The 12,726-nt window shown below is 42.4% G+C and overlaps 1 protein-coding gene across 4 annotated transcripts in view; it reads right to left on the bottom strand.

Annotated features, from left to right (window-relative positions):
* Positions 1-12,726, bottom strand: part of prr12b (proline rich 12b) — a 64,247-nt gene that overhangs the window by 26,857 nt on the left and 24,664 nt on the right. For 3 of the 4 annotated variants that reach the window (XR_013974557.1, XM_080906540.1, XM_080906542.1), the window contains exons 3-7: positions 11,032-11,193; positions 6,359-10,761; positions 6,045-6,257; positions 3,953-4,036; positions 1,714-2,527 (exon numbers count right to left, since the gene is read on the bottom strand). Coding sequence is in view for 3 of the 4 variants with exons in the window: in XM_080906540.1 (XP_080762666.1) it covers positions 1,714-2,527; positions 3,953-4,036; positions 6,045-6,257; positions 6,359-10,761; positions 11,032-11,193 (5,676 nt within the window). In the remaining variant the exon portion in view is untranslated. The remainder of the gene's footprint in view (positions 1-1,713; positions 2,528-3,952; positions 4,037-6,044; positions 6,258-6,358; positions 10,762-11,031; positions 11,194-12,726) is intronic. The other variant, XM_080906541.1, reaches the window with a different exon arrangement.

Raw genomic sequence — 12,726 nt, 5'->3', positions numbered from 1 at the left:
TTCTTATTCTCATTTAAAATGTCTCGCTTTTATTAAATAATTATCTAAATCTTACAACCAAAGTTTTTATCTGATGTAAAATGTATAGAAATCATACATATAACATCGAAGCAGCTGGAATCCACAGCTGTGCGTGTTCATGGAGCTGCATGTTCACCTGCTGGACGTCACTACCTGACAAGTTTAACTGTCTTCAGAACATTGCAGAGGCCTTATTGACAGTATTTGGCTCTACATGTCTGTGTGAGCAGATTCTCTCATATGAGTCCTCAGGTAGCCTCTGAATGCTGAACACTGGGAGACCTGTGTCTCTGAGTGGGAGACCAGAGATCACATTAACATATGTCTCTGTATTAACAAACATGCCATATTGGCCCAGTTTATTATTCTTATCATTGTTGTGAGGAGACCATAAATAGCATTTACATTTTCTGTTGTACAGTTCATTTGCTGTAATGGATAAAAAGTGTCTTTTTCTTTGTTTCAAAATAGCTGATAACTATTCGCTGACAGCTGCCAACATCTGTCAACAAATATAATTCTATAAAGTTGTTCTATATAGTGTGGAACTGTTAATACAGAGCGTTATTACATTTATTGCTAATGCAATCATATGGCACACTGACTTCTGAGGAAATTTTAAATGGCACTCATTATCAGAAAGATTGCCGACCCCGGATCTAGAGAATTTTGTCGTGTCCAAATTCATGGGCTGCATCCTCCTGAGGACCCGGCCTTCGCGGTCTATGTGGGCCGGGTCCTCAGAAGGTCGGGTAGACCGGAAGCCTTCAGATTAGCGTCACCGCTGTCTCGGTGGACTTTAATAAGCTCAGCTGTCTGCTCCTTGCTATCTAAAATATAACAGGACACTGGAGTAAACTATCGACCATCTCACACTTCTGTTTCAGTTTTCTGTGTGACTTTTATTCAGCTGTGTGAAAACTATAACTTTAGTCTCAGCCAAACGGATTTACTCAGGAACAAATAAAACACGAAAAAGCCAAAAAATAACATTTTAGGTTATATAAGTGACTTACGTTTAACCTCAGTAGTGAAAGACCGCGGTGATCTGAAAATGATGTGCAGGGAGTTTGCCATTCTCGGCAGCTGTAGTGACCCTCGACCTCCTGGTCAGCTATCGAGCTGGTGGGTAGCAGACGTCTCCGAAAACGTCGGAGCACTTTTGCAAATATGTGATGTCTTGATAAACCGAGCAGATATTTGGAGTTTACACGGCTACATGCTCGCCTGAAAATATCTTTAAAGTTTATTTTGTGACCCAGAAAGAATAATAAGAGTAATTTTAAAACTTAGTAGCGGCCGCCATTGTTGAAAACTGGAATTGGCTGAGCAGTGCTATGAATTCTGGGATATGGTGGGCCACGAAGGACACACCCGACCCATCCTTCAAATTCGGGGAAAAGGAGGACACATTAGTCGGCTGTATTTGGAAGAGTCTACGAATTTGGACGGCCTTGTGACATAATTGGTCTACAAATGCGGCCTCAGGAGGATGCAGCCCATGAATTTGGACACGACACATTTTTAGAAATTTGACAGTGGAGACAATGTTTTAACAGCGAGACACTAACATCTACAACCAAGCTGAAGTTACACATGTGTTAAATGGAGGCCATCTCACAGATGAGCACCACAGAACGTAACTACAAACTGAAGCTGTTAAAGAGGAAATAAGAGGACAAATATAAATACCATCATGGCCCTCCATAATCTGCGTGTCAGTTGCTGTATCCTCCCTCTCCTGCTTTTCCGCTGGTCCCTGCAACATATTGTGTGAATGCCTGATGTTTTCTTCTTTGCTTGCCATCTCCTCGCCTTCCTCCTTCTTGCTGTTTTCTTCTTCTCTTTCATGCTGAGAGCCTACCCCCTCCATGTCTGACAGTGTGGAAATCATTTTTTGTTCCTCACGTGTGTTTTGTTTACTTTGTGTGTTATGCTGAGTGTGTGCAAGTGCCCCATCTTTTATGCTCTCCATACTAGGAATGAGGGGAGAATTGGTCTTGAGAGGTGGGCTGAGCGACGGCTCCTGTGGCGTGGGTGGAGAAAGCATGGGTTGTGCTTTGACTACTGCAGAAGCCACTGCAGCAGCCAGTGAGTGTGGAGTGTCATAGAGGGCAGAGATTGCAGATGAGATGCTCTTCTGCAAGTCCTGGTTCTTATTTACTGAATCCTCCTCATCAGAGGAGAAAGAGGGGAGAGTCTCCAGGTTTCTTTTCAGTTCATCATCCAGAGGTTTGCAGGGACTTTGGCAGCTACTGAGGGTTAGGTCTGGCCCTTCACCCGGGCTGCCATCGCTGAACTGTCCTGGAGGCTGCTGGGGAGAAGTTGGTGGTAGGGGAGGAGATGGTGAGGATAAGCATTTAATTCCTCCCCTCATAGAGGAACAGGTTTCTTGGTTGCCTCCATCATGTCTTGGTTCAAGGGCTGGCTGTACTTTACCTGTCTTCAGAAAATCCAAAAAAGAGGCCATGAAGCTTGGTTTGAAGTCAAAGACCTTCTCGTCAATCTGTAAAAAAGCAGAAGCTAATAACTGATGGTGTTATGACATAATAATTGCCAGCATTCACTTAGAAAGACTACAGTGGACATCTATTCAAAGGCTGTTTTCTTGTATTTGTGTCAGTGTTGATGGTATACTTGCACATAAACCACTACTTTGGACACTGATGTGTCCCTCCATACACATCAGTGTCACCTAAGTAGCTGCATTTTCAACTTGAGAGATTCTGCAGATCTTTGCTCCCCACTGCTGTCAGACTCCAGAACAAAGACTTTGCAGATGACCAAACACACACATCCACATGTGAAATAAAGTGCAATTTTTTCTTTTTTCTGACAACGTACTATTTAATGCAGTTGTTTAAAGTGTTTAATGCAGTTGTATATAGTATCCTATTCTTATTATCTTATCCAATTCCATTATTTTTCTTAATTTTTGCTACTGTAACTTTTGCACTGTCCACTTTCTGCTGTGACACAACAAATTTCCCACGTGTGGGACTAATAAAGGTTATCTTATCTTATTTTAAGGTAAATGACAGATTTGTTGTTTGATCTATAAAGTCCAAACCCTCCAAGTTTGCTATGATGTGATAAAACAGAGTATTTTGTGTCAAAGTTTACTTTCATGGGCAGAGCTGCGTAGGCCTCAGTGAGTGACTTTTACACAATATGCCCTTCAGCAAACAGTGAACCCACTCTGCAACTTCACATGCTTATCAAATATCTAGAAGAAATACATTTTACAAGCTAAGTTGTTGCAGGTGTGGCATCCCATTACTGTAGCACACTGCACTCTTTCGAACAATTCATTCTTTCACAAATGAAACAAACTGGCCAGGTAACTGACAACAGCTGAATTCAAATCATTGTATTGACCTGATACGTTTGTCCATGTATTGCGTATATAGCTCATAGCAAATAAAGAGACACCCTTTGTGCTGAATTTTTTACATGTGGACTAAACAACAATCTAACTTTTCCATTATAATAAAGTTTGTAAGAGCTGTGAAGGAGTTTTCCACTTTAGCAGTAAATACAGATCTTGGTAGTACAGCTTAACAGCCAGCAGATGGCACTAAGGTCTTGTGCTGAAAAATGCAGTAACTGTGGCAACAGCTGCCTTGGTGGCAGGCATCGCTCTCCTCTCCGTTTTGTAAGCCAGAAAAAGCTGGCTGTCAATCAGCCTCATCCACTTTCTTTCCAAATTATACAAATTAAAATAGAGTTGATGTTGTTGTTCTTTTGTTCCACTGCAGACTCTACCAGGGATCAGTGCCACATTATTTCACAGGTATTGTCTAAATGCCTATAACTACCTGATTTATGAAGAAATGCTTCTTCCAGAGGCTTGAATTTGAATAGATGACATATGAATTATATATGAAGCTCCCGGCTTTCCTCATTTATGCAATGGACTAAAGGAACTTACTGAATCTGAGAGTTTCTGCATAGCAGTCCAGGCTTCAGGATTCAGTGAATTGTCAGTTTCTTTCTTCCAACCATCCACCACCAGCTGTTTTACAGTTAAAACCGTAATGACAAGGGTAAATAAATATATAACAAAGGATAGGTCAAACCATTACAGAGAAAGGTTAAACTTGATACCCAGTTTAGCTATAATGAGTATTGTTATTGAACCAATACTTATTGTCTCAGGAAATTAAACACAAGAAAAACAGCAACGTTTTTGCTGTACTGTCCTGCAACGTCGTTGTCTTTCACCCATTTTGAAGGTGGAGTCCTACAGACGCCAAGTCGGCACTTTAACACTTAGTCTGTTTTTTTACTTGCAGTGCTAACAACATTTACTAAATAATAAGACTGTTGCTTAAATGTGCAATTACTTTCATTTTGGGGGAGATTTCAGGCGTCCCTTATACTGAGAATATTGATTGTACATACAGAGCATCTTCCCGTTGCCATGGCAACTAGCTTTTGTTTCACTCTAGCATGAAACTCAAAGTTGAAACTGCCATGTAAAAGCAGTCAGCTTCCACTCATGGTGACAGTTGTTTCTCCCACACATTCACAGACAACACTGAGATGCAAGACCTCAGCATATGGTGCTTAGACACCCCAAATGATATTACATGACTACAAGGATAAATCTGTTTCTGCTCATTGTTTATTCTGAACTTCACTTTATAACATGGCTCATAACTGAAGGTCTCATTCCCCCATCTTAAAGTAGTTTTTAATGTGTTTTTTAAAAAAACTTTTTTAATGTAGGCCATTTAATTTACCTGCAAAGACTTACTAATGGGCATACTAGAATAAAGAGTTACAATTCCAGTTTTTATATGAATGAAGAAAGAAATTATACTGTCAGTAATTATAAGTAGTGTTTGATTTCCATGCATTTTAGCAGAATAATGAGCAACATTGTTGAGACGAGCCAGAGAATTTTCTCCCTCAGATTCATTTTCATGACAAAAAGAAACAAAGAAGAAAAGAATGGCTATAAAAAAGAAAAGCAAAGAAGCAGACAATAACATAAATGTACAAATAAAGAGAAATATAAACAAAAGTACTGTTTATTATTATGTTAATCAGTTTTGTTTTTTTATTTAAATAAAAAAATTCTTCTATTGAAGTCTTTCTTCATTCACAAACGTTTGGTTTTTGTAGTTTTCTTATGGTGCTTTTGAAAGTTGAAGTTGAACAATATTTATTTAAAAAAATTAATTTTGCTCTATTGTTCTCTCTCTCTCTCTCTCTCATTAGACAGGCAAAGACATATTTTTATATATAAAACATATATGTTGTATTATAAAAGGATAGTGGAATAGTCAAACAGCCGTCAGCACACAAAGAAAATGAATATTAAATAAAGCTGTGAAAACATTAAATGACTCAATAACAAATTGATATATAAAAATGTACACACATAAGGTCGTTTGTATCTAAAACTACAGCATATTTACAGTGTAAGATGGAGAAAGTTAGACACTAATTAAAATTACTTACAGTGTTATGAATGTCTCATTTCTGTAAAACACCTCAAAGTTACCCACTACTTCATTTCTTTAAAAATATTGTTACCTGCTTATTCTACTAAACCTATCAGTAAGTATTTATGGACCAATTAAACGACAAAAAAATCACAAAAGGTTCATACTGGTTATGTGATTATTTTTTTTAAAGCAGAGGAGGGCAGATTTTATTCTCCCTATGTCTCTGAGCTCTTTTTTTTAAACTATTTTCTTGTTCACTAAAACAAAATCCACTCTTCAGATAATTATGTTTTCGCTTAAACAGTAATTTCTTTTGTTTACAGAATTAGTCATCTGGCTTTCCCATAAAAAAAAAGTCCCCCCGTTCTTAAAATATAATCTGACTCAGGGGAGAAAACGTTCACCTTTGGCCTGCCTCGCACTGCGAACTTCCATTCAAATTTGCAGAATGACACCTTTAGACATCTGTTTCCAAAATGTTATAGTGTAGCAGATAAAATACACTTTTATCAGACATTTCTATTGCAGCTTTTATGAGAAGCCTCTTTTCTTCTTAGTTTTCTTTACCTCCTTAGCTCTCTGCTGATGTATCATCATCTCGTCTTTTGTCTGATTCCCCTCATTTCTGTTGCAGTCAACAGTGGTAGTGGGACCAGGACTCAAGCCCAGAGATGGTGCCGACCCCACCGATCCCTCAGAGAGAACAGGCTCACTGCTGGATAGCAAGCCTGTCCTCAACAAGGACTCTGGTGAAGACATAGTGGCAAGGGGCAGTTTGATCTGAGAAAAAGATAGGTTATTAAGAAGAATCCAAGCTAAGACAGGTTTTACCCTGCTTAGGATCATGATTCCAGATTTACATACCAGATTTTCTGCATTACCTTAAAAGTTCTGACTGGATCTTGCTGTGGCTGGTGAGATGTATGCTGTTGTTGCTGATGATGCAGTTGAGGGTGGGGACAGGAAACATGTTCTTGCTGGTGATGGTGGTGATGTTGGAGCTGCTGATGGAGATCCGCCTGCTTCCTGTGATGTTGCTGTTGATGATGTTGGAGGTGCTGTTGTTGGCTGCACTGTTGCTGTTGGTACTGTTGCTGGTGATTATATGAAAGGGTTTGTGTTTTGTTCATATCCCGATGCATTTGCACTTTTCCTTCTTCCCGTCTGCCTCGCCCTCGACCTCGGCTACGCCCCCTCCTATTTTCTCCAGCCACAGAGCCCATCAGGCCCCTACAGTAAGGAGGTTCTGGAAGAGGACGTATACGTGGGCGACCTCGTGGCCGAGGAGGTCCTTCACGTTTTGGTTTAGTTGGTTTCCTGCCCCTTTTCTTAGGACCATCGTGAAGGGGGGGTTGCGAAGGGTGTCCAAGAGAAGAATAGCTGGAGGGGTGGCAAAAGGCCATGTCACCTATTTGTGGGCTTAGTCCACTTATTCCAGAAACCCCACCAGGTTTTCTACAACTGGACACCAAGTCAGGCAGCAAGTCAGGAAGCCGGCGATTGTTAAGGCGAATATCTGCTGGAACATCAGCTTTATCTTCGTCATCCCAAAATTCATACTCCTGCGCATAGTTTTTCTTTGTTTGAGGTTGTGGCTCACGTCGCTGTTTAAGCAAGTGAAATGAGCTGGTCCTCAGCAGTTTTTTGGGCCGAGAGGAACAAAAGATAGGAGAGGTTACACCAGTGCTGTTGGAATTTTCATCCACTCCCACAGTTGCTATCATCTTGTTGACTAAGCTATCCTCTTGAACTGCTGAATTCAATCCCATAATGGGAGTTTGGGATTGGATGAGGCCAAGCTGGTCAGTATTCACAGTGGAAGGAAGCTCATGAGTCTTCAGACAGTCATGGTCTAACTGCAGATCAACATTTCCTGTTCTTGAAAGTCTTTGGCAGTACTGTCCAAATCCTTGATTGCTTTGATGACCAACCATATTATAGCCCTCTGCAGCATCTCCTGATTTTAAAGCCTCCATATCCTCTTGTGTCGGTCCGTGACCCTGGCTGAAGTTTTCTTGAGCACTGTGTCCTGCCCCCGCACAGCTTGATTTGTATTCAGATGAACAAAACAGATCCTCCATCTCAGGAAAAACACAGTCTGGAAAGCAGATTGAGGTCAAAGGTGCACATTGCTGCAGTTGAGCTTGAGTCTGTCCTACTTTATCTGTCTGGCTTACTGTCTCAAATTGATGCTGTTTGAGCTGCTCTAACTGTGAGTGTGAGAGTTGTGTTTCAGGATCTGTGACCTGGGATTGCTGTTGTTGGGGTGTTGCTAAATGTATTGTCATCTGTTGCAAGTGTGAATGAGTTATCTGAGTGGTAACAGACAGTTGATGATGAGTGTGCTGAGTGTGTTGCAGAGCATGGGTGTGGGGGTGGGTCTGAGGTTGGTTGAGATGGCTCAAGTGTGAAGGGGTGTATAAGTCCAAATCTTGTTCAGAAAGGAAGTCATGAAGATCCAATTTTGTTTGTTGAGGATGCTGGTGGGTGTTAAGTCTGTGCTGTTGTGTATGTCTGTCTCCTCTATCTCTTTCCTGTCCTGTCACAGTCATATCAGCTCCACTTCTGTCCAGAGATTTTCCACTGTCTGTACCATTGGCCTGAGAAAGTGATTGATCTAGCATCTGTAGTGGAGATACTGAACTCTGACTGGCTCGTGTTTGATATGTTGGATGGGTTCCACTGTAGTGGGTATCTAGACTCTGTGAGGACCGGTTCTGTACATGGGATTCCAACCCAGCAGACCCTGCTCTTCTAACTGAACCCATCATAGCTTGCTGGTGTTGCTGCTGTTGGTGGTGGTGCTTCTGTTGCTGCTGTGGGGCTTGTTGGGAATCCAGCTTGTTTTGGATAGTGTGAGAAGGGACAGACTGTAACATGTGAGTTTGCTTGGGATGGTCTGGTGACATATTCATCAGAGTGACAGAGACATGGCTTTGTTGAGTTTGCTGTACATCTGGTGCATAGTAGGCATTGTCATTTGCATCTGAAGGCTTCTTAATCTCTATTTGAGAATGGCTTTGTGGGAGGGAATTACGATGACTATGCTGAGAATGTTGAGAGTGATGTGTATGCTGAGTGTGCAGAGAGTGCTGGGAGATTTGAGAGTGCTGAGTGTAGTGCTGAGAGTGTGTGGACACATGTGAAGTGCTATGAGGATGCTGGGAGTTTGGGTGCTGTATGTAGGGATCACCTCTTCCATAATGGACCGCAGAACCCATTAACTCATTTTGCTGATGATGCGAGTGGATGGCATGAGAATGAGAATCAGATATTCTTCGCACCCCTGAAGTATTTGACTTTGACATGATCGTGTCTGACCTGGCCTGCTGTTTCTTCTGTGATATTTCTAACGGTCTGTCTAAGCTCACTATATCATTAATTGCCATTCCAAGACCAGAATTGCTGGTAATGTTATTGGTACGAAGCTGAAGCTGGTAGAGCTCTTCTGATGTCTTGTTAAGATCGTGTGTCATTCCCTTGCTCTCCCCATGAAGGATTGGTTGAGACAGTTGCTCAGAATGAGGGTGATGTTGGGAAGAATGGGAATTTGAGCTTTGTGGACGTAGTAAGTGGTGGATAAGGAAGTCTTCACTGTTTCCTTCGTCTTGGGATTCCTCAGCTCCCAGCATGTTTGTGACCTCTGTTTTGGTGTTCGGGGGTGTTGACTGGTACAACTGGTTCCGAGCTTGTCGGTTATCAGGGAAACCTTGTGGTGAGGACATAAAAGTAGGAGCTGGGATCGAAGAAAAGTATTTATTTGCCCCTGAGCCTCCAGGAGACTGTACAGGTCGAGCAGCTACAGGAGAGTGCAATCCTGAATAACTGATAGTAGAACTGGTTGAAGGTGATGTACTAGACTCAGTCAGGTGATAGGCGCTACTGCCTTCATTACCAGCAGCCATGTTCCCAGTTACCGCAGAGCCTACTACACTGTGAATACCAGGTCCACTCCCAGCTGATCCACTCCCATATTCAGTGGATGGAGTGTGTGGTTTTCTGAGAGATGTTGAGACAAAACTTGAGTCTTGAGCGATTATCTCTGCAGAGAAGGAGCGTTCACCAGAGCCTACACCCATGAAGTCTTTCCCCCCACTGCTCCTTGCTCCAGTGCTCAAATCCCGGACATGGGGTGAGTTGAAGCCATCATAATGCACATTCATGTGTGTAGATGGTGGCAGGTTGGGGGAATACGACTGAATGTGTTTCTGGGGAGGGGTCTGGTTTGGCAAGCTCGTGCTAGGTTTGGTCACAGATTGAGAGCCATAGGTGGACAGATATTGACTGGCTGCTGCTTGTTGTACAAGGGATGATGACACCACTGGGAGAAGAGGTGGTACTAGTGCTGACTGAGGTGTGGGTTGCTGAAGAGAGGGAGCAGACAGAGAAATAGTTCTGGTCTTTGAGCTAGAAGAGGATAAGGAGGTGGTGGAGGAGGTTAATGGTGGAGTTTGTGGGGTATAGGAAGAAGACGAATAGTTACTTGTGGAGCAGGAACTTTTGGCACCTTTAGTAGTAGCTGAAGAGGAGGAGGGAGTTGAGGAGCTGGATAATGATGAGGTATAGGCTGTTTGGATGACAGGTTGATATATCTGGGATTCCATCTGTGGTGAGGTCTTGGGGTCAGAGGATAGGCTTCGTTTCCCCAGTGGACTGCAGGACACACCAGAATTCTGATAATGGCTGACTAGCTGGTGGTAGCCAGATGAACCACCAGAGCTGGCATAGGATTGTGATTGTAGGGTTGTGGTGTGGGCTGAAGATGAGCGAGGGTAATGCTTGATCACACTATCATGGCGGGAAATTGCTGTCTGTGGAAGTGGCTGAGGCTCAGGAAGAACTGCAGGTGGCAGGGCTGCCATCGATGAGGACATCGAAGCATTATATAGTTGAGAGGATGAGTTATGAAGCTGAGAGGGCAACAGATTAAAGTGGGGAGGGGACAGGTGGCAATTGGAGGAAGTGGAAGGGTCTTGGGTCTGGGGAGTTGCAGATTCCTGGGAGCCCCGGAAGACAGTGCTCTGGGAAGACAGCAAGTGATCAAAGCCCAAGCTGGACTGAAAGGATCTTTTGATATGTACCAAGGGATCATGTGGGGATATCAAGCCGTTAGAAGTTCGGCTAAATGTAGTTGTATCCTGCAGGGATAATGAGGGAGTGAATGATCGTCCAGAAAAAATGCTAGGATTCTGGTATGCAGAAAGGGCTGAGGAGGAGGGAAAGGAGCTTGAACCTGGAAGTGCCCCTGAAATAAAGAGGTCCATTGGGGCCGGTGTATGCATGGCTACAGGACACAATATTACATAGAAAGTGTTGGTCAGTCTAAGTCATTGAAAAAATGAACTTCTTTCAAAAGTTCATTTTTGAAAAATTGTCATTTGTTTTACTTTTATTTTGAGACTACAGAAATTTTACTTTTTGCTTATAGAATCAGAGAAAATACTTTTAGGACTGAAATTTGACTTCGTTTTATTTTAAGTTTAAGAACTAGGACTGACAATAGTTTGTTTTTATTTATTTTTTTATGTTGTTCCTACAACAGGCTGACACTCACCAGTCTGCCAAGAGGATGTGCGGAACTGAGAGAGAAGGGAGGAAGCAGAGGGTGAGGGCTGTGGAGGCCGTGAATCCAGAACTGAAATCAGATTCATGACAGAGGGGTCGGGACCTGAGGGGCTGGCATGATGGAGACGGGAGTCAAACAGCCCTGACAGACCTTGCAACAAAATACAAACCTCAGTTACTTGATATCATAGATGATATAAACAGTTTAGAAAATCTTCAGACTTTGAGCTACCAACGTATCACACAAGAGCAAACTGGGGTTTGGCATAAAAAAATAAAAATAAAAATACTGATGGTATTTACAAAAACCCACACAGAAAGCAGGTCTGGCCCGGATCTGGTGTCAAGTCGGCACTGCTGGCTGACTTCTGGCATGTAAAGACATATGTCATCCAGATATGGGCCAGGCCTGGCAATGATGCCACTGTCTATGTGATGGCATGCCACATCTGGCTTGATTGTGGTTTGGTTTATGTGGCCAAGGCTTATAGAAAACAGGTCTGGCCCCGATCTGGCGTCACACTGGCACTTCTGACTGACTGATGTCATGGTAGGGTGTATGTCAACCAGATGTGGGCCAGGTCTGGCAATTATGGCACTATTTATGTTCCTATTTTCCCATTTTAGTTAGAAGACCCAAATGCCTTGTTGCAATACTATACTGCTACGGTAGCCAATGTTTCAAATGCAGGTTTGACAGGTTTGTGAGTGTACACTTTATCCAAAACCTAGTGAGGGTTGACTCATGTTTACCACCGGGTGGCTGTAGCTCAGGAGGCAGAGCAGGTCACCTACTGATCGGAAGGTTAGTGGTTTGATCCCTAACTCCTCCAGTCTGCAAGTCAAGACTATGAATAAAGTTAGGAAGCACTCAGTTTAGATAAAGTGTGTGGTTGGGTGAATGTGGCATTCTGTATAGAGCACTTTGAGTAATCTGGGAGAGTAGAAAAAGAAGAATCAGTCCATTCACTCTCTGAACAGAGATTCGTCATGTTACTTTTGCACTATTATGTTCCAGCACATGTTGTTATTACATGGCTTGATTAACACCTGCAAAGCCAGGCTTCTACCTTTCTACCTATAAAACCCAAGAGCAGCCAAATGGCTGGTAGGCTTTTAGCTAAGCTTTAGCTTCAGCCAAGTGGAAGCTAAATTGGCTAGTCATTCATATATATATTAGGTTGTTACCTGGGAATTCTGGAGGGAGGGGAGTGGGGGTGTGTGATTGAGGGCGTGGGGGAGCTGCTAAAAGCTGTGCACTTCCTTTTGTGTTTCATCTTGATGCATTCTCAATCATCCAGGGAAATAAATCTCCAAAAGTCACCAACTTGGAGTGTTTCAGTTTGCCATCTTAGGGAGAAATCAACACACATGGGTGTATTTCCTTTGTTGCTGAGATTTATTGATAAAAACAGTACAAAAAAACCAACCATTTGTACACATATTTACAAATAATAATAAAAAGTGAGTGAGTACATTTCAACATTTTCAGCAATCACTCACAATCCTGGCACTGCCATGGTATCTGTAGTCTGCATTTACCACATGTGTATCTTTTGCAGTGAGCACATCGCACAGTGGCATGATTGTTCTTGCATTTGTGTGTTTGTGTCCCAAACTTGTCAGGTTTACTTGCAATATACTGCAGGAAACAGCACCGAGTCTTTGATGGGAAAAGCTGTTC

The sequence above is a fragment of the Rhamphochromis sp. 'chilingali' genome (assembly GCF_963969265.1).
Source record: "Rhamphochromis sp. 'chilingali' genome assembly, chromosome: 15".
Lineage (NCBI taxonomy): Eukaryota > Metazoa > Chordata > Actinopteri > Cichliformes > Cichlidae > Rhamphochromis > Rhamphochromis sp. 'chilingali'.
The sequence above is the reverse complement of the archived record's forward strand: the minus strand, read 5'-3'. Positions and strand labels throughout refer to the sequence as shown.